This window comes from Zeugodacus cucurbitae, chromosome 6 (genome assembly GCF_028554725.1).
Source record: "Zeugodacus cucurbitae isolate PBARC_wt_2022May chromosome 6, idZeuCucr1.2, whole genome shotgun sequence".
NCBI lineage: Eukaryota > Metazoa > Arthropoda > Insecta > Diptera > Tephritidae > Zeugodacus > Zeugodacus cucurbitae.
In genome coordinates, this window is record NC_071671.1 from 51,437,968 (window position 1) to 51,461,025 (window position 23,058).

Sequence of the window (23,058 nt, forward strand, 5' to 3'; positions counted from 1 at the left end):
CTATCTCTATCTCTATCTCTATCTCTATCTCTATCTCTATCTCTATCTCTATCTCTATCTCTATCTCTATCTCTATCTCTATCTCTATCTCTATCTCTATCTCTATCTCTATCTCTATCTCTATCTCTATCTCTATCTCTATCTCTATCTCTATCTCTATCTCTATCTCTATCTCTATCTCTATCTCTATCTCTATCTCTAAACTAATCTAGGAACAAGAGAGCTGTGGGATTTTCAAAAACACCATTTTTCAAAACCAAATTTTTTTCAATACTAGAAAACATAAACATAATTATTTTGAAATATCATATTATTTAGAACCTCTCTACTGTACATCCCAAACAGATGGCTTGTATACAAATTCACTTATATTAAGTACTATTAATATTATTGCAAGCATGAAGTTTAGCTTATGAAATTTTCCATCTATTCAAATTTAAAACAATAAAAGAAAATATATTTAGTACCACTTAAGCAATTATATTTTATAATATTCGACAATTTTCCGATGAAAGCATAATACTTTGTAATAATTATATTATTGTGCTCCATTTCAAAGGAATTCTTATGAAATTAAAGACACTTTCGTCAGCTAAAGCTTTCACACAAATACTCAATCAACAACACCCACAAATGTCAGCTACAAATTGAGACTTCAACTATTTAATAAAGCACATGAAATCACTGTTATGTCGGGCCAAATATTACCACAATTACATTGAAATCGATTGCCTAATTTAATTGTCCGTGCGTCTGACATGCGCTCATTTTGACATTGGAAATCCGAAATACCCTTACGCATAACAATTTTTACGTTGATGGCAGAAATATGTATATAAATGACATATAAATTACACACTTAAGTGCTGATATTCACGTTATCTTGGTTTCCTGATGCTTCACTCAATTTAATTAATTCGAATTCAATGGTGTTTATGTTATACATACGTGGTAACGATTTTATGTTACCGAAGCGCGGACATATGTAATTAGTGAAAATGAAAATACAATTTTATCTTGCTTTTCTGAATGTATTTAGCTGATACTCTTCACCTTTTCCAAAGTACATTGGATTCAAGATTAAAAATTTGTTTGGAAACTAGCTAATTACCTTCTTTATCTTCGAAATATAGGTTCTGAGTTCCAGTGATTCTACCTGCGAATTTTAAGAGCAGTAATAATGAACACTCAGTATCTACAACAGTATTGGTGTCACTTTGGTCATATCTTCTTGTGTTCTGACAGTTTCTTATCGGATAATGTTAGAAAACGTTAATGATAGGATCTTTCATTGATAATGTTACCAGTTAAGAAACACAAATTCTATGGAAAACCGTTATCACGGGTCAATATTTTATGTAAAACGCACGCTAAACTCTACAAGTTATGACAGCACATCAATGACATATGACAATGAGATACATTAAAGAGATTTCAAGTATATTACTGGCATAAGATTATCTTTAGAATCCTTCACTTCTTACGATTCAATTGAAAAAAAAATTAATATAATCGAGCATCTCATAAAAAAACAGGCTCATAAGGGTATTTGCGTTTGTCAGAAAAGTAATAAAAACTGTATTTAAAGACTCAAAATAAAATATTCTCAGCATGTCGAAGTTCTCTCTCTTGTATCTGGACTTTCAAAGTTCCATTTAGTATTTATTGAATTCCAACTGACTGGCACACAATATCCAGCGAAAAAGGAATCAAAGGATATTGAAGTAATATTAAACAAATGAGCAAACTCACTAATAAACCATTTGAAAAACTTTTGACAGTTGTTTATTTTGTATTCAGCCGACAAGAAATGATAAAAAATTTGAATTTCTTGACAATTTTTCAATTAAATTTAATCATAGGCAGAGATTTTATAGTCTTACTAAGTCAACTGTTGCTGTGACAATATAAAATAGTACAGTCGACAAAAAATAATGTTTGCAAGGAGAAAATTATTTGAAATTGTGGGAAAATATCATGTTTCTGAGCTAATTTACACAAAATTTAAGATATGCATTGAAATTTCCAATGAAATCGATTTTGGCACAGTAATTAGAAAATTTTTCTTACAAACTTTGTATTTATATACTTATACTTTTATAATATATTTTTGTTGTTGTTGTTTCTTTGTCTATGTATACATTTATTTGTAATTTCTTTATATGTTAGTAACGTGTTACTACATGTAATTAAGTAAGTATTCCTTGTTGCTATGGTGAATAGTTGAAGCATTACATATGCAAAGGCATAGCCCGAGGGATCAGGCTAGCCAAAAACTTATAATACAAAAACAAAATCAACAATGTAGACATTGAAAACAAAAAAGTCAACGAGAAATTCAATTAAATCATAACATGAGTCGCCACTCACACCATTTTATTTCGACGCATATCTTTGATGGCTTAACGATTTTCTGCTTGTGAAACCTGGTACACTAACATACACTACGTATACGTACAAATCCAGTGAGTATACTAAACCAAAGACAATTGCTGCAAGTTAAGGTATTATTAAGTAACTAATATATGGATAGCAAACACATTGTCCACGAACATCAAATAATCGTAAGGTGCAGTTCACATCGGCTGCAACTTTCTTTCAATCTTGAGGCATTATTGTGATATGAAAACTGAATGTCAGAAACTCAAAATTGCCATTGAATTGGATGTGAGAGCCGGTTTTAAAATTCCGATTATGAACACTAATCGTGGCACTATCTTAGGAACTCAACATTTGTTGGATTTTCGAGCTATTAGTCAGATATTCAGACTTTAATGTTATGTAAACTGAGCTACGATGAAGTGTTTGAAGACAAGCCAAATTGTTACAACTTAGGCCGCTTGCACGATTATCATAGGTTCTATGTACATGAAAAGACAGAATTTTATTCGGTCTAGGACAGCCTAATAGACAAACTTTCTCAAAATGAATGAAATAAAAGCTGATAAGGGTTTTAAAGAAGGGCATAGAGTTTTGAATAATATCGTGCGAACAAATCTCTATTTTCTGATTTAGAAAACATAGCCTTTGAAAGAGAGCAAAAGTTGATCTCTAGTGGAGAGCAACAGACTATTGGCAATCATTACTAAAGCTTTAAGTTTTAAGTTATTCTTTAAATGTTACTCACCTTCAGTGTAACGCCGCCCAAATCGTATTCGCGATTAAAGAGATCCTCAACCGTGGCGCGATATTTGTCTGTGTAGGTCTTGAAGAGGAAACGTTTGATGATGGATGATTTGCCCACACCAGCACCGCCCAGGATAACCAGTCTTATGCGTTCCAAATCGGCCATTATGAATGTGGCTAACGACGGTTGCTAGGATGACGAACAACAAAACGTTACCGCTATTATTTGTTTTAACTGTAAAAGCTGTGAGTTCTAAACTTGTTGGCTGAGCTTAAGTGCGCTTATGTTTTTGACGACTTATAAACCGTTCGTTAACGTAGCTGTTGACTCAATAACTGCTTTGCTTTAGAATACTTTATATTCTTCTATTTGATCTTCACGCTTCAAGCGACGGCGAATGAAGCTTTGATTATGTTAATCTTATGTTAAGAGCTTGAACTGTGACTTTGATTAGAAAAGCTCGACAGTTGATTAAAGAATGGTACAAATTTAAAGCTTCTTATGAATTCCTTATACCTTATACGATACTTAGTGATGCGCTCACTATAAAAACAAAAATAATAAATTCTCAGCAGTCTTTCAGCGAGAATACTACAAATATTGCTTTAATGCCCATGAAGAGGTTTTACCACACTCTTAATTTTTTTTTTATTTGTGCTTAGCACTATTTCATTACTGTTTGTAATCATTACTCAGCACAGAAGAGTGGGCGTGAACGTGCGGGAGTTTTACGAATGCGCGTTAATTTAATTATGCTCGTTTTTTCTATTTGTCGTAGCACTTTTTTCATAGCCTATATTTTATTTTTGAATAATTGTTGTTGTTGTACGCATTGTCAATTATCAGTGCGCCACTTTATTGCTGCTACACGATTTATGTTTTGTGGCGACACCACATGCTGTCAGCACCGTGTCTCAATCTCTCTCTTATCGCACTTCCACTTGCTTCTTTTATAGCAGACGCTGTGGGTGATCGATTCTATTTTCACTTTATCTTTCTTGTATTCTTTATTTGTTACTTTTTGTTGTATTTGCTCACATTAGTGTCGAATTTTATTGGCTACAACAATCAAATATCTTTGTGGGTTGTTTGCTCAACCGTTATGCCATTGTGTGTCTTGAAGAATGAGCTGAAAAGATAAATTAATAAAAAAAAATAGTATTTAAATATCTTATTGAATTTAATGTTAAGGGACATAAGTTACAATAGATGCGATTTTTGTGCCTTAGGCTATTCCCGACACAAGTTGTGAGTAAGTAAGTGAGGTATTATTGACAAGTCCATATAAGCTCTGGTAGAAAAAACTACAAGACTCATAGTTTTTACATATTTGAAAAATTAAAGAAATTTTACTATTATAAGGTATTTGAAATTCTCAGTACCACAGCGCCACCTAGTGTGTATATATATAAAAATTGAATTCATTAAAAAAGTTTTGATCAATAGTACACTCTGTGGTGCGATTGCCTGAGTCCAGCATTACGGGAACAATTCGAGAGAGAGAACGAGATCTCATTGCTGAATATCGCATAAGATTGAATTTGATGACGATAAAAGAAACAGTGGTGGTGAAGTATATGCTTTGATAGCCTCGATCTCAAACTCTGTAGTCCCTTTCGTGTAGGGTAAAATTTGTTCGTTTTTCTTATCGAACTATTAATTTCAGCATGCGCCTTTATTGGTCTGGATGTTTAAAGAACGCATGTTGGTTTTGGGCTGAATTGTGAGACTTTTATACAAATGTAGTATAATCAAGCAGTGCTGCTCAGTCAATTAACTGTTTACATGCACCTGCTCGAAGGCATTGTAGCCAACTAAAACTATTACAGTGTTGCTGTAAATATATTATTAATGAAAGATTCTTAAACTTGATTGATAATGTAAATATAAATTGAAATGTAAATTAGATGAATTTACGTCTATGTATTTATATAACTCCACCGCCTTGCCCACAGAAATTTCAAATCAAGACATTCGCACATTCATACACACCTAACTGGTAATTAACTGTGCGCCCAACTTGAGGCTTAGAGCTATCAAATCTATGTATTTTGGTACTTTGTATATGAATGTACATGACTATATTATAATGTTAAGTAAATATTTGTGTTTAATAAATTTAATGAATTGACCGGCACTTACAATGTATATGCACCAATACCACCAGATATGGACTATGTAAATACAGTGATACACATAATTGTTTGTTGAGTAAAGGTTTGCGTAGTTTTTCATTTGATTATACATTTAATTTTAATATTAATAACAAGACGAATTTAAGGTTTTTTTTGTGCAAAAACAAAATTGAAAACCTTCGGGATTGAGTTAAATTAATTAGTTAATATATGTATTCTATTGCTGGAAAAAATAATACGAGCTGCAGAACTAAATAGAGAGGGTACAATCTTCTACAAGAGTGTACAGCTCCTGGCGTATGCCGATGATATTGATATCATCGGAAGCAACAACCGCGCCGTTTGTTCTGCGTTTTCCAGACTAGATAAAGAAGCGAAGCGTATGGGTCTGGTGGTGAATGAGGACAAGACGAAATATCTCCTGTCATCAAACAAACAGTCAGCGCACTCGCGTCTTGGCTCCCACGTCACTGTTGACAGTCATAACTTTGAAGTTGTAGATAATTTCGTTTATCTGGGAACCAGCATTAACAACACCAACAATGTCAGCCTTGAAATCCAACGCAGAATCACTCTTGCCAACAGGTGCTACTTTGGACTGAGTAGGCAATTGAAAAGTAAAGTCCTCTCTCGACGAACCAAAATCAAACTCTATAAGTCGCTCATTATTCCCGTCCTGATGTATGGCGCTGAAGCGTGGACGATGACAACATCCGATGAGACGACTCTTGGGGTTTTCGAGAGAAAGGTTTTGCGCAAGATTTATGGTCCTCTAAACATTGGCAACGGCGAATACCGCAGACGATGGAACGATGAGCTGTACGATTTATACGACGACATTGACATAGTTCAGCGAATAAAAAGACAGCGGCTACGCTGGCTAGGTCATGTTGTACGGATGGAAGAAAACACTCCAGCTCTGAAAGTATTCGATGCAGTACCCGCTGGAGGAAGCCGCGGAAGAGGACGACCTCCACTCCGGTGGAAAGACCAAGTGCAAAGTGACCTGGCTTCACTTGGTGTTTCCAGTTGGCGCCAAAAAGCAAAAAGGAGGAATGAGTGGCGCGCTCTGGTGGATTCGGCTATAATCGCTTAAAGCGGTTCCTACGCCAAATATATATATATATATAATATATGTATTCAACAAAAGCACTGCAGGCCTTCATAACAATAATTAAAAGAAAACAAGCTAAGAAAGGCTAAGTTCGGGTGCAACCGAATATTTTATACTCTCGCAACTTATTGCTCCAGTTTTATTAAGATAACACACAATTTGACTCATGTTTCCGACATAAAGTCCACTAAAATAACGAATATCAACAAAAATAGTATATTGGGGCTAAGATAATACCTGAACCGATTTCGTATTTTTGAAAAACCTTTAACCAGGTATATGGGAGCTAGGGGAAGTTATAACCCGATTTTAACAATTTTTGGTACACAAACAAACTCTAATGTTCGCTCTGAATTAAATTAAAATATATGAGAGATTTAACGATATTTTCAGTGAAAAATTTTCCTTAAGCACTGAGTTCTCCAGATGTCCGATATCCGGGGCCTTGAAAAGTTATAGTCCGATTTCGAAAATTTTTCCATAAGCTCAAATACAGTGTTTTATTCCCCTATCTTCATTGGTTAAATATTCTAAAGTGAACGAAGTGGGAAGTAGGCATGGTTGTGAACCGGTTTCGCTCATTTTTTATTTGTGTTGTCAGGGTGTACCGAATTTCATTTAAATCGGTCGAGGAGTTTTGAACCAAAAAAAAAAAAACTCAAGTTACGTTTAAAAATCGTGAAAATGATTTTAAGAATAATCTTGATAACGTATTTGATATCGCACATGCTAATGCTTTTGATATGATAAGAATAGAGGAAGACAAACTATTTCTGATGAAACAACGGGAGCCAGGTCGACCAGGATGTCTTGGTGGTGTGGACAGAAAGTTAGCGGATAAAGAAGAAAGAGCTAAACAAAGACAGATAGGTGAAGAGGAAAGAAATGTCAGACATAGTGAGTTATTGGCAGTCCCATCAACTTCAACAGCCATTAATGTAATAAACTCAGATGATTCAGGGGAAGAAGAGATTTTGGATACACAAAACGCAGTACCAGAAGAAGCTCCATGCACTAAAAAAAGAGGTCGAAAAAATATTGTAACACCTAAACTTGTTGCGACATTGGATCGATGTCAACTCAGCATAAGAGACTCTGTTTACGTTCTTCATGCAGTCGTAGAGGCACTTGGTCTAAGTAGCGATGATTTCACCATCAACAAGTCCTCATTTCAGCGAATTCGTACTCAGACTAGAAAATCCAGAGCAGAAGCAATAACAGCTGACTTTCAGAACAATATACCTGTTGTAGTAACAGTTCATTAGGATGGGAAACTTTTACCTGGGTTGGACGTGCGAAGTTCAAAAGAAGAACGTTTACCAATTGTTGCTTCATTTGACAATAGAGAACAGCTTCTCGCAGTACCAAAACTAGACAGTTCTTCTGGTAAGGTTAATGAAAAAGTACAGATAATGTGCTGCGATACAACTGCTTCCAATACCGGCCGTTTCAGTGGAGCTTGTGTTCTTCTAGAGCAGATTTTAGAGAGAGAGTTGCTGATATTTGCTTGTCGCCATCATATTTATGAGCTGGTCCTAAAATCTGTCTTTGAAATCAAACTGAAACAAGTAACTAATAGTCCTGTCATTCCCTTCTTCAAACAGTTTAGAGACAATTGAAAAAACATCGATTCTAATAATATTGAATCTGCCTTGATTTCATACAGAATTATACTACTGAGACTGATATTACATCCTTGTTGATGTATTATAAGGCAGAACTATACAAATCTTTTGTAAGAGATGACTATCGGGAATTGGTAGAGCTAAGTGTAGTATTTTTGGGAGGAGATATATAACGTAAAATAAAAATCAGACAAGATGGATGTCAAGAGCAATATATTCATTGAAAATATGTTTACTGCAGTCTCAATTTCATATGAACGCTAATGATAAAAAGGCTCTGCAAGATGTTTGTTTGTTTATTGTAATATTGTATGTTAAACCATGGCTTCAATACTCGGTGGCGACTAAAGCACCAAACCAAGATTTGTGCTTTTTGAAAGCATTGAAAGCGTATGAAAAAGTTGATGCAGCTATATTTGAAGCTTCCATAAGCAAGTTTAGTCAGCATTTATGGTACCTTTGTGAAGAAACTGTTAGTTTATCACTTTTTGATAATAAAGTTGATAATGAGACTAAAAGAAAAATTATTGCCAACTTAAACAGAGAGGAAAGTCCGAATATTGGAAAGCGCTACATCCCATCGACGCTAGAAATGTCTAATACGTTGTTTGGTAAGTCTAATTTTTATAGATCTTATGTATATTATTTTTGTTATTTAAAATTTAATATATTTTTGTTTTGTTTCAGATAAAACTCTGGATGATTTTGTTTCTATACGGAGCATCCATTTTTTTCAAGATTTCAAATAGATGCAAGCTTTCTCCACGTCGATGTATCTGCTTGGGAAGGTAATGCTGCCTTTCAGGACACTTTACGAAAAGTAAGCCGCCAGTTGAAAGAGGTAAATGACACTGCTGAAAGGGCCGATAAATTAATGCAAGCCTTTAACGGACTAATCACAGCCGAAGAAGAGCAAAAACAATTTTTATTACGATGTGTCCAGGAACATAGGCACTTATATCTAGATTGTAAAAAAATACTCTAAAAAGAAGTTATCCTGCTTAATTTTAAGGTTCTTTTAATAAATATTTGTCTAACCTAACCACTTTTTTATTTAAAAGCGTTTCAATCACTTTTACAGTAACACAAATAATAGATAGGCTATATCTCAGAATAATGGCTATATACTAAGACAGAGAAAACTTTGGGGGGTTGGTCGGCACGAGTTGTACTCGTCGTAGAAAGATGAAAATTTATATTTGAGTATATATTTACATTTATAAAAAATATATAGGGAATGCGTTTTGAATTTCTAAAAAAAATTTTTTTTCCTCATATAAGGGACACCCTAAAGTACGTATATATGCTGCATTTACTTTTTCTCTAAAGTTTCAGTGATAATAATAATATTTTCTACCTTATCGTCTCTTTTTCTGCAGCATTATAACCATAAATTTGCAGCGTTGCACACACACACGCAGCTTATAGAGTTCGTTATGTATATGGTATATAAGCAAAGTATAAAAACAATCACTCTGCATAATAATTACGTTTATTACTCAGAAAGAACGTTAAGTGATTTAAGCTTTGAATATTTTTACTCCACGTATATTAATTTTGACATGACATGACTTTTTTGGAGCCACTGAGCGTTGATTGAAGCTCAAAGTGAATTTGGTGTATATTCTTTTCGTATATTTATTTATTTTTTATATATTTTAAATGAAAATCCAATATTTTCGGTTTATAATGGTATTAACTATATGTAGTACATACATATTACATACTTGGACTCATACACATAAGCAATGAAAATTGGATTCTACAATAAATATTCATATAAAGGGGTTTAGTCTTTCTCAATCCATGCGCTAGCGGCAGCAATATTCTCGACACTACGGGCACTTCTTTGTCTCAATGGCATGGGATCATTTGGTACCTTGTCTGTGGATTCTATTTTTTTCACTAGACGCTTAATTGTTGATCTGACAGAACGATTATGACGATCATAATTTGGACATAGCACTGTTAAAGTTGAGGCCATTCACTTCCAATTTCGATAGTAAATTTTTATAATTTCAGCTCGTTGTTGGATCGTATATATTTCCATGATGAAATGACAAACCTTGCTAAAGTGAAATGTCAAAAGAGCGTCCAAAAATATGGCGTCGTTTTCTGTCCCTATTGATCTACTTTTGTAGCTTCCTATTGAAAAACCTTTCATATATATAAATATATTTATGTGTGTATTAGCTACATTTTTGTTGACTCGAAGGATGTAACAAAAATGCTGCAAATATACAATTTCCAGAAAACATTCCTTTCCAATGCTCGAAGAATTGAGAGTTTCACCTTTAACAGTCCCAGAACTTGGCCAACTAAAACCGTTAGTTAGTTAGTTAGAAAAGTATTCGCAGGCAACTCAATACCATCTACTTGAAATAAGGACTGCGCTGATGCTCTCATTGCTCCCCTCACTTTTCCGGAGAATTTCGAATAGCGCTTGTTTACCGTTACCACCAACAAGCAATTTATGTTGATTTCGTATTACAAAACTTACGAGAGCAGCTGGCAACCGTCGCCTACCGTCGAAAACACCTCACCTAATGACAAGCAAATGAACAACAACAATAACAAGAATGAAAGAAATGAGTCACAATAGCTCAAACTGCAGGCAATGCCAATTTCAATATACTCCTACAGACGCACATACACATATACATATATGTACATGAACTAAATAGAAGCCAACAACAACAAAATACCTGCAGCAACTGTAGTGATAGTCGAAACAATGAAATAGCAACAAATGCCAATGGAAGTTGAGGGAAACTCAGATTCCTTGGATGCTACAGTTTGCTGCCAATAATGCCAATATTGCCGTTACGTTTTTGCTCGGGCAAATCTAATATGCATATGTCGCAAGTAATGAATTGTAAGTGAATTTGCCCCTCTCATTTTATGTGTATCTATTTGCATGCATGTCAGCAGCAGTAAAGAACATTTAATATTTTCCCCTTAAACACGCTTTGAAATAATTCACAATTGTAAGACACGCAAAAAAACTGTAATGTTTTCCCCAACTTATTATCTTTTAAAGAGCAGTATACATATACTCTGTCCGAAGTCAAAATTGTTCGCCACTTTTTAGTTTATTGTGTTCTTTTAAAGATTTAAGACGACCCTGATCCATCAATATATCAATATTTCCTCGTATTTCAGTTATAGAAAATTTTCAAGAGGATAGCTTGGATTTTTTTCAATTAATTTCAAATTGATATCTGCCGAGGCACTTAAGAGAAATATAATCAACAAAATAATGACTATTATTAAATTAAAGTAATTTCTAAGTATTTCTCAATTGATTTTGCAAGCGAATAATTTGTGTGTAGACATGAGTATTGGTAATGGCAAAGATTTCTGACTATTGACGAAGCAGATACCCATAAGCAAAAACATATGGAAACAATTCTACGAATCCCTCTCTTATACATACAAACAAACGAAATAAATGTTTTTACAACAAAAGCAGATTTCCATATTCGCCGAATTAATTGACATTACTTCGGGAGATTTATTTCGAATTCCGAGAAATTTCCCAACTGCTCAACTGCTCAGATTGGTCAACGTGGCACTTGGGAGGGGTTCACCAAATTGGGGCAGCCGTGATGAGCTATTTCAGTGAAGAGTTGGCAGACAATGCGCTATGTTAGCCATTTGTTCTGCAACAGCTTAACTATTTAGGACTCAAGTGGGAGTTATGATTTTCATATTATTAAGAATTATTTAATGCTTGTGTTAATATTTTTATTTCTTTTGATTTACTTTAGAAAACATTACTACTGAAGCATATGATCAGATATTGGCAAATTGTGATATTCACTAATGGAAAGATACAAACAAAAAATATTAATTAAGCTATGCTGTTGAGAATTAGAAAGAAAAAACGAAGAAGCGCATCAAATAGTTGGCATATTTTTATTGATAAAAAAACTATAGATTTTTTTTGGAGCGCTCTAAACCTTAGAAATTTGAGTTATGGTAGAATTGTTTTATAATGAAAAATAAAATTTTTATTCTATTATATTATATAATTCTATTATATAATGAAAAAGTAAATGAGGGATTCAATGTAATCGAAAATAAAACCAAGGGACTGCCAAATTAAATGTGAAAACCCACATATGCACAAATAACTGGGTGTAGAATGAAGCAAGAGGTTTGCCGAATATTTTGTGAGCAGCCAGCATTTCTCTTTGATGCTGGCTTATTTGGAAATATGGAATGCGACTGCTTAGTGATTATGATGTTCATTCGAAATTGCGAAATTTCACGGCGCTTTGACGTGCACACAGGCATAGATGAAAACATTAGCAAATTAATTAACAAATGAACGGTAGAGGAGTTCAGTTAAACTGCCACCACCAATAATAACAGTAGCAAAAATTGAAATAGCCACCAACATGTGTATATAAAGCCTCTACGCAATCATTAACAGAGCGCAATGCAGAAATAGAATCAGCAGAAAGAACCGTTAATAAATTCAAACAGACCTGTCTTCACGATACCCATCACGATGTGGTCAATTTTTTTCACGGGATCCTTCAAAATATAAACAAACTTGACTTTACATGACCTCATAAAATATACATAATCACAAAATGTAAACAAACCCCTGCCAAAGGTCATTGACCTCGACTAAAATGTAAACAAATCCCGGCCAAAGGTCATTTACGGCGCTTGGATCTAAAACCAGAAAAGAAAGTTCTTTAATTTAAATTTTATTCCCATTAACCTTGCCGAAATCTTCCAATACAATACAATACACGAAATCAGAAACTCAATAATTTTCGAAGTGATGTGCCCGAAAAAAAGGACCTCTACGAAATTATTTGCCCCCAAAACGCCAACACGCTTCGCTTCCATAATAGATCCGTTTACTTACTGAGGCTGAATTGAGCACCCGAATTGACCCAAGGTGAGCGTACAGTTAATACGCGGGAGATAACATGAAGTATTATTTGAAATTGGCGTGCTGGTACACAATTACATACCTACACGTGTGTTGTGCCTTACTTCAATCACTTTTAATTTGTGAAAATAATTTGCAGCAGGAAATTATTCGAAAATGTTGTGAAATGCACCAAGAGTGGAATCAAAAATCGATATTTGTTGGGGGATTGAGTGGCTCAAAGCTGCACAGTAACAGAGATAATAATAAATTTTGGGGAGACACAATTACAGCTCTGTCACTTACATTCATTTAAGAAATGGCCGCCAACTATGCTGTGAAATTGCAACGCAGCAGGTGGTTTTCGGCAGGCTAGTGCCAAATATGAAAAATAATATAAAGTGAGACAATTTAAGTTCGGTAGAAGCTAAAAGCACATGTTCTGCGTTTGAAAATTTGCTGGGAAACTTCATTTCCATTAGTTAATGCTCGTACACCGAAGGATGATGATGGTCTAACTTTATGATGTATTTATTACTAAGGCTCCGAAATGTATTTAGTTAGTTACATTTCTTAATCGACAATGGGTTCGTGGTCAACTCTCCACATAGAATGTACCGAAATATATTTTCAAAATGTTGTCAAGGTAATAGTGCTTGTTCGGATAGATATCTAGATATCGAAAATCGTCAAATGAATTGAGCTAAGTTTGTACAATTTATAGGTCGACGCTCTACAAGCTCCAAGCTGAATGATCTTTAGAATGGTTTCAACGAATGAGCTTTACACAGATTTTATGAGATACTATAAGAAAGCTATACACAATCTTAAATTTCATCTAGAATTGAACGCAACCATCCTAGCGCATACATATACATATATGTACATTCTAGTGCAATCAAGTGTCTAACGAAACACTTTCCCGAGCATACACACATTTTCATATCCTTTTCGCCCGCTTTTGTTAGCGACGCCTGAAGTTTTGGAACGCACTGCCCAATTCTCCCAAAAGTTCTTCCAATTTTGCAGCGCTTTGAGTGTGTGAGTGTCGACACAAATGCGTTTAGTGTGTGTACGAACGAAATTTAACAAAGCACTCACCGTTAGATGTAAGCATACGCTGCGCAGCACTTAAAAGTGGCGATATTTTGCTGAGAGGTGGGAGCACAGCCGCAAATGCTACGGCTGAGGAGGCCGCAAAAAGATAGAATAACAAGCAACGAAATTTTTTGTAAATTTTTTGCGGAGGGGAGTTGTGGGAAGGCAGTGGAAATACAAAAAGGATATTCATTCATCGGATGCTGAAATCAACACAGTCACCAGCACTTTTCTTCTCTTAAGGGTGCACAAATTTAGTTTTCGGTCTGTTCACTATGGACTTAAAAGACAATGCATTTCTGTAGCAAACCTTTAAATATTTTTAATTAAAATTGTATAAACTCTTTGTCGGTGTACACTTTATACATGGAATGTTTCCAGAATAGCATTCAGCTTCAACTATAAAATATCAGCAGTGTTACCACAGTATTTTAAATTACTGAACTGATATGAGATCTTCATGGAGCTCACATAACTGATTATGGCATTAATAAGTTAAAACGTCACTTCCCCGTTTTCTGGTTCGTTGATTATATAATTAGAACTCGATGTTTGACAAAGATTGTCAGATACTCAATTCAGGTACTGAGAGCTTGAATTTTTAATAGACATCAGTTATTTGGTGAGAATTTTAACGGATGAATCCGATCCATTTCGAAGAGAGGGAGTAGAAGCGGAGAGGCGTCAAATATTAAGTGTTTACAAGAATAAAAACTTCAATTTCACTAATTCACTATTCAACTGTAGTAGCCTTTTCGCAATGATAAATTAATTGATCAATTACAATTTTAATTGAGAAAGCAGTTTTTGCTCTTAGCACTGCCGGCTATTCGATAATCGATCTGCTGTTATATAGTTTTGTTTTTGCTTTTCATAAGAAGTTGGTAAGTTTTATTAGCTGATTGCTATTTTATTCTTTCTTTCCAGCAGCGACATCTACCGTCGAACAGCGTGAACAACAGTTCGCACACAAAGAACTTATATATAATTATAAATACGTTCTTTGTCGCAGAGTTGCATTGCATTTTCAATTTGTGTGTGTGCGCATAGTTGACATGTTAACCTGTGATTGACATAGCTATATGGACTTAAAAGCATTACGTTGCATACATTTAGGCGTGTAAGCATTTGCAAACGATTGCATGAGTTCCTGAGTGCACTTACATACAATTGAAGTTGGTGTTTGAGTGAATCAACTTTGGTTGCACGCATTGCAACTATATAGACATTGACAAACCCTCAGCCGAGACAACAAGTTTCGTTCAGTCGAGTAGAGCGGCAAGAAGGCACGAATGCAGTCAGTGGGTCTTTCACTCAATCACACGCACATGTCTCTGCAATGCAGTTAGTTAGTATTCAGTGCTTACTAAGTCACTCGCTTAGCTATTTGTATTTGCTTTTTTAAATCGCTGTTTTGAAGGAAGGATATCTACATTAAGAAGGGATGTTAAAGCGTGATGGCTTACTTCATGCCGCTCAATTAATGTCAAAAGTTTTATCAGATGTTCGAAATGCTATTTTTGGTTTTAAAGAAAATGCTAAATGCATTTTGAAAAATCCTTTTGTTACTAAAAATTGTTGGTATTTGGAATTTTAATTTAAATAAAATTGAAAGTGAAACATTTCTAGTTGCACAAGTTTTTTTTAATTAAGTCAATAGGTGAGAATACAATTTAGACAGTTAACAAAAGTGCATATAAGAGAGCCTATATGACTATGCAGATGATGGTCTAGGGAACAATCAAATCAATATTAAATAATATATAGATATAGTTCGATCCCTTGTCTATTATTACCGAATAGAAATTGTCAATGTTAGAAGAAGAAGAGATGAAAAAAAGTCATAATATAACGAACGATAAAGACATTAATGATGATTTTTCAAACGTTTCAACTTGTTTTTTTTTTTTTATTTCGGAACCCAGATAAGGCATTTTACTAGAAGCATTATGATGATGCAGACAATATGGGCTCATTAGGTGAAAACAAGAAGCAAACAATTTGGTTTTCCTGTGATTCGCATTAAGTCAATGCGATAAAATTCAACTGAAGAGTCGGCGGGAGAGAGACGAAGCACCTGTGCAGCTGTGTGCTATTAGGTGCGGAATATTGTTGCATGCAACTGTAATGATTTGCAATGGCTGCAGTTGTTGGCTGTTTGCTGTTGGCGGCTGTAATTGCTCGCTTCTCGCATAATGATTAACCGGAAATGGGTCTCTTTAATGACAGTGTAGCTGAGTGACTGAAATGACTGGCTCGCTGGCTTGATTGCGCTGCGGCGCGGGATCTCGGTGGCTCGCTAACTCGCTTAGCCAACCAATTAACTTATCAACCTGCTTTATGAGTACACAAGCGTACATCGGTGTAGTCCGTCATTAGCTTTTACATTAGGATGTGATAAATAGGAGACAATTCACTTCGGATATTTTCGCTCTAATATCGGTAGTTCCTTATGTACATCTTCGTGTGTGGGTATATGTACATGTATATCTATTTTTATTGTTGTTTAGCAGGGTTTGGCTTAAACGCTTTACTTTATATTATCCATTTTCCTACTTGTTAAAAGTGTTCATCGATTTTCGTTCTTCAATGGAGTAAGCTTCGATCAGTAGCAACATTTTGTCGTTCAACACTTTGTTGCCACTTTTACTTGGTTATGTTTTTAATTTTACTTTTATTTCACCCCTTTGTATTCGTGGAAAAGCTTTTAGGGGGAAATCAATTGTCGTCTGTTTGGCTTTGCAGTTCCACGAAATCAATTAACTTAGCCAAAGTGCCGAACTTATGGAGCTTTAATTAAAATATTTTATATTTTTTTGCCGGTATTGCCAATAGAAAGTTCTTTGTCAGAGTTTGATTATATGTATGCTGGAAAGCTGAAGCTGTTTATCGGAGAACTATAAGTAATAAAACTGCAAGTCCGTGGTTTTGAGTGTGCCTAATGTGAAGATTGCGTGAGTATTGCACCCACTCTGCGGCGCTTTTATTACTATTACCGAGAGATGGTTATTACAAAGAGATGGCTAGGGTCATAGATAAACTGTATATAAGCTATGGTCATTTATATTTTTTGGCTCAAACTTAATGTGTATCGTCGCCAAATGCCAAAAAGAGGTCGCACATGCCTATGTTTAGGCAGAAAGCTTATTATTGAAGTATAGAAAGCGAATATATTTGAACTCAATAAAATGCTGTGATTTTCAAGCCAGATAGCAAAATGTAGTTTAGGCTTTAAATATTTTCAATTAACAGATAATTCGTATTCACATGCTTATATTAAAAATTAACGTATTGCATATGGCGTATGAGTAACATAAATATATTTGAATGTGCTCCACTCTCATTGTTTCCAAACGTCTTTGTGTTAATTATCTTTCTATTTCTTCTTGGTCTTCATCATTTCATGACGAAAACTAAGGTCCTTATTCCACAACAACAACGACAATCCATACATAATTCTTAATAAAGAGTAAAAGATAAACATTTCAGTTGAAGACATCTTGAAGGATTTTCGAAAAAAAGGGCAAAATCTAATATGTCTGAAAGGGAACCATTATCCATATTTGCTTTAATATGTTTCATTTTCAATATATCGTCTGTGCTTTGCAGCTTTGAATATAAATGTGTGCTTCAAGATTCAATTAATACAAAATCCAGCCAAGTACATCAAGCAGCCAATTTTTTAACAAAATTAAATTAACCGAAATTAAGTGCAAACCAGAAACTGTAATCCAATTTCCTTTAACGGAACTAAAACTTTGCGTAGTTTGTGTATGACTTTGCATGATTTACAAAATAACACCGCAATAATAACAAATAAGTTAATGGGGCTGAGAGCAGAGAGAGGAGAACGATATGTAGTACATGAAAGGGTTTATGAATTGATGGGGAAACACACACTCACATACATATGCATATACATATTTACGAAAACTAATTATAATTGCATATTCATGGAATGCCACAAATAATTCAAAGCAGCCGGTAAGTAAAGAGAGATAAATAAGCACGTAACTTGCTGCAATGTGTAAAGGTAATTAAATGGAAAATCTGTAATAATTGAGAAAAATATCAAAAGTTCAGATATAGGCGGGGTTGCACATGAAACGACCATACACACGCATGCAAAAAAATGGCATTTTCTCACTTTTGAAACACTTGCGGTCAAATATGCATGCATGTGAAAAAGTTTCTATGTGTATGTGAATTGCTCAGCATTTCGAGAAATCTCAATACATAGTATGTTAATTTGCGCATTTGTGGAAAAGTGCTGTAAGCGAAAACTACATGACTTCCAGGATAATCATTAAATTCTTGCAAATTATTATATTAGACCGCACTGGGTAAATTAATTGTCATTATGTGGCAACCCTAATGGGACCTCTCTACCACACAAAAGCCATCACACTGATTATAATTACGCAAGATTTTCAGTCACATATCAATGAAAAATATGAAGAAAAGTATGTTATTATAGCTACCAAAAGCTCATCAAAAGCATATAAGAGTTAATCACTTAAAGTGAATAGCGAGATATAACAGGCATTCGCTTATATTCACTGGAACGCCAATATAATCTGTAGGGTACTTCGGCACTGCAATAAACGCTTGATAAAATTGTGTAATGTGAAACCTGAGGATGATGTCACGCAATGTTCTTGGAAGAAAGAAAAAGTAGTAAAACTCAATAGAATTGTAAATTATGCCTTCGTATTGGCTGGCGGCTATGTCTTGAACGCTCACGCAGACGCTTAATAAAGTGATAAAGTCATATACCTACATATAAGATCCTGTTAAGAAGTATGTTCCCACGAGTAGTGGTATTATTTGCTTTCTTGTTGTTCCTCGACTGAAGTGCTTAAGCATATGCCACATAAACTAAGGGTCGCTTTGTATGACACAAAGTACAGTAAATTGATGCAGCGAGCTTCCAAAGGTAAATTATGAAGTGAAGAAGTTAGCAAATATTGTGAGCTGAATTTTTCCCCTCATAGATTGAGTGGCGAATAGTTTGAAAGGTTAACAGCTTGCCACGGTGGCAAAATACCTGAGTCGTCGCTGATTTAAGGAAATTTCCATAAATAAACTTGAGTGTTGGCTGGCGGAAGCTCAAATTATGCGTGACAACAAAAAGAGATTAACCATATTTATATATGAGAGAAAATGTACATATGTATATTCCTTCATTGTGAAAGCATACCTGTATTCGTTCTGCCACATTATTGACAAGTCATCGCGTCCAAACTCAACACAACTATTTAATACATATTTATGAGCTGGCCCTGCCACTACACACCTGTCGACGAATCTAATCAATCTCTTCGCTCATTTCAAGTAAGAACTCATCATACCCGGCCACCAGGTGGCGCTGCTACATATTTGCTGACCTCTGTCCCCTCATCCGCCTTTGTTTACTAAATGACACTATGTGGCTTACTATAACACATTGAGTTTGTATGTATAACTTAGGGGTGCGCGTGGGCGTGTATGTAGTAATTACAAGGATACTTCTGTTCGTCCGTGTTTTGGTTCTCAACTTCATTGAGCTGGAAAATCCTTCATCATCGGTTGGATGTATATTGTAGTATGGAATAAATTCCGACAGAACAAAATCTACCGCATAACCTCACCTATCTCTCCGCGAGTAATCAATGACTTATCTTTACGGAATAAATGAATAGAAGATATTTATTTATTTATAGAAAAAATTGAAAAATACGGTGGTGAGGTCAAAGTTCAAACGATTATTTTTTAGTTTTCAAATCGAAATACTGTATTACAATATCAACTGTTGTAAGAAGAGAGTATATATTTATTGTTCACACTTAATGGTACCATGCATCAAAAATTATTAGAGGGTATCACCCAGAGCTTGAAAAGCTGTCAATAACTTTCAATGACTTTCAAGGATCAAACGATTATCACAAGCAGCAGCTAAAATACCATCACATCAAATATGAACTTCACCTCAATCTCTAAATTTAAATACCGAGGGCAACATCGTACCCACAGTCGGGCTATATATTTTGAACTGACTCGGATTTTTATCCTTTAAATCCATATATACTGGACAGTATTCCTTAATATTATTTGGAGAATGCATTCTACCATTATAACAATAGTAGTGGCAACAATTAAAAACAAGTAAGGACGGGCTAAGTTCGGGTATAACCGAAACTCTCACAATTTATTAAATTAATTTTATTAAGAGAAAATTTAATTTGGCTCACATATTCGGAATGAATTCCATTAAAAAACAAAAACCATTATAAATAGTATTTGGGGGCTGGGGTAATCCCTGAACGGATTTCAACTACAAGATTCACATAGCTACACTATATCCAAGATTATACGCTCACTTTATTTCCTAAGACATCTCACATACTAACCTATATATGCGGTATAAAGTCCACCGTATGTTTGAAAATCCGAATATGAGGTATATGGGGCTTGAGGAAATTCTGGCCTGATTTTGCCCATTTTTGGCAGTGATGTATCTCTTTTGAATTTCTTTAGAATATCTAAGAGATTTAAGTGTAATTTCGATAGCTGGAGCCTTGAGAAGTTATAGTCCAATTTCGGTAAGTGAACGAACATATGAGCTTCAAATTGTGGTATAAGAGAAGTAGGCGCGGTTGTCAACCGATTTCTTCCATTTTCAAACTATAGTATTGAGATACCAAGCAAATGTTACGAACCGAATTTTGTTGATCGAGTTGGTCGTGTATTTTTTGAGATATAGTTTAGGTCCCATAAGTGGGCGGAGTCACGCCCATTAAAAAGCTTTACAAAATCTACATTATATTTTCAGATAAGACATATTTGTAATATATGTGTGTGTATATATGTACAGTTATTCGTCATATGATTATGTAAGGCACCTCAAACGAATGCTGGCGTTAAAATGCCTGCAAGCATCGAGAAGAGAGATCAAGACCCGGCTGTAGGTAATTTGGTTGTCTGGCAACCGTCCGCCGATGCTGCCGCTAACTATTCTCTTTCTGAGCGAAATGCAAATGAGCAATGTCATCAGCGCTTGCTTTCCAATGCAATAGGATCCGTCAAGCAGCAGTACAGGTATCGACGCACCAGTAAGCAAAAGCTTAGCGCTGAAGATACGCATACATACACTCGCTTTAACTAATTTACATTAAAATGAAGGTATGTATATATTTGAGAGTGTGTGTGTTTGTATAGATGGCGCTGACATTGATAAATAACTTAATTTGCGGCAATGACATGATTTACTTCCACTTAAATTTTGATCTCTTATGTCGGTGTTACGCCACACGCATATATTGCTATTCATACATACATATGTAGAAAAGCACCTGCTAAGGTATTTTATTTTCTCCTCTTGCCTTTTTCGCTTTCGGTCAATTGCTGTAATGCTATTCTAATTACAAAATGTAATTCTCATGTATTCATAATTTTCACGCGGAAACAGGAAGCTCTTTGCATCATTGGGAGCAAACTTAAATGCTGTTGTGACTTTTGAAAGCTTTTATGAACAGAGAGAACTTTTGTTTTTCGCAAAGCAAAGCAGCAAAATAATAAAAGCACTCAAAATATTATACATACATATGTAGAAGAGTTGTCACATATTCCGCTTTATAAAGCTAGTTGCCTGTTTCAATTGAAATAATTATTTTTTGAAAACAATTAAATGCGCAACCGAATTCCAGCTGTTGACACCCGCAAAGCGCCTACGAGCATGCACCAATTATTGTGTGTGCGCTCTTTATGAAGCTTGAAAGGTGCCAGTAATTGGGGCGTGTGCTTGCAAAGGAACTTATTGTTTTATGAAAAACTATAATATATAAATTTAAGGAGAATTCTCTATACACTAATAAAAAGCATATGCTTACAATTTTGATTAATTAAAATAAAACTAGTATTTTGAGTGAGAAAAGCAGCAGGTATATAGAGATTATAATTACTATTAAAATATAGTTTTATGTTAAAATCACCATTATTTAGCGCTGCATTTGGCTTTTCTAACTAAAGTGAGCTGAATTAAGGCATTCAATTTTTTTTTAATATTCTTCAATTTAGCAAATTAATGTTTTGGCAAATCTTAAAAGGCTGTCTGTCACACTTCCACAGCTTTCTTCTTCAACCTCTTGCTGTTGAGCTATACTTGACTTGTATAATAACGGTGCTTATGTCAAGCATAACATAAATTAATTCCAAATAAAAGTTTATTATGCAAGCAATCTTATTGTTGTTGGTGATGTCTGTGATTAGCATAACGATGCTGCTGACAGCAATTGAACAGATGGGAGCACAACAAACTTTTGAACCCACACCAATGCCGCTGCGTATATTCATAATGACAGGCCACATAGTCGAAATGTGGATAAGTTGAAGCCACAAAATGGCCCGCAGGTGAAAGAATGACAGTCGACGCAAATGGAACAATGATTTTGTGACATAAATTAGTATAACAAAAGGCAAGCAGATGCGTAAATAGAATTCAAGTGGAGCATAAACAGACGCGAACCCAGACACAGGCACATATATTAACCGGATTTGTTGATTAAGTTTTTCAGATTAAAAATGCGATCCAAAATCCATCGAAAGCTACAGATTAAGATCCTTGCGATTATTTTCGACACAAAAAATCACTTTTCCTTTTTAGAACATGCATTTTTTTATTTGTTGAAGAATTCCACATTAATTGAAGACGACCTAGTTGCTTATGAACATGACATATTCTTCTTACGACGCGATCTTTGTTTTCTTCTTGCGAAGAGATGTCATACTCTTTCAGTTTCAGTTTCAAGATTCCTACTTTATAACTACTTGGTAACTCTTATTTCTGATTTCTGACAAATATGATGGCAAAAGGAATGGGAGGCAATTGCCTTCAGATATTTTTGCATGGCAAAGCGAATAAAAAGTTTTTGTCATGAAATTAAAATTTCTTTCATATTCATGTGAAACAACAAAACAATGTTGCCACTTATTACTATTTTTGGAGTTGTCTCTGGTTTCACTCACTGTAGTTGTGAACAGACGGTGAATGAATTGTATTTCCGTCAGTTTTCCATTTTTTTATTCTTTAG

At 34.8% G+C, this 23,058-nt stretch overlaps 1 protein-coding gene across 3 annotated transcripts in view; it reads right to left on the reverse strand.

Moving 5' to 3' along the window:
* LOC105214541 (GTP-binding protein Di-Ras2) overlaps positions 1–23,058 on the reverse strand; it is a 60,609-nt gene that overhangs the window by 30,716 nt on the left and 6,835 nt on the right. For all 3 annotated transcript variants that reach the window (XM_054234430.1, XM_054234431.1, XM_054234429.1), the window contains exon 2: positions 3,128–4,256. In XM_054234430.1, the coding sequence (XP_054090405.1) occupies positions 3,128–3,292 (165 nt within the window). In that variant the 5' untranslated portion in view covers positions 3,293–4,256. The remainder of the gene's footprint in view (positions 1–3,127; positions 4,257–23,058) is intronic.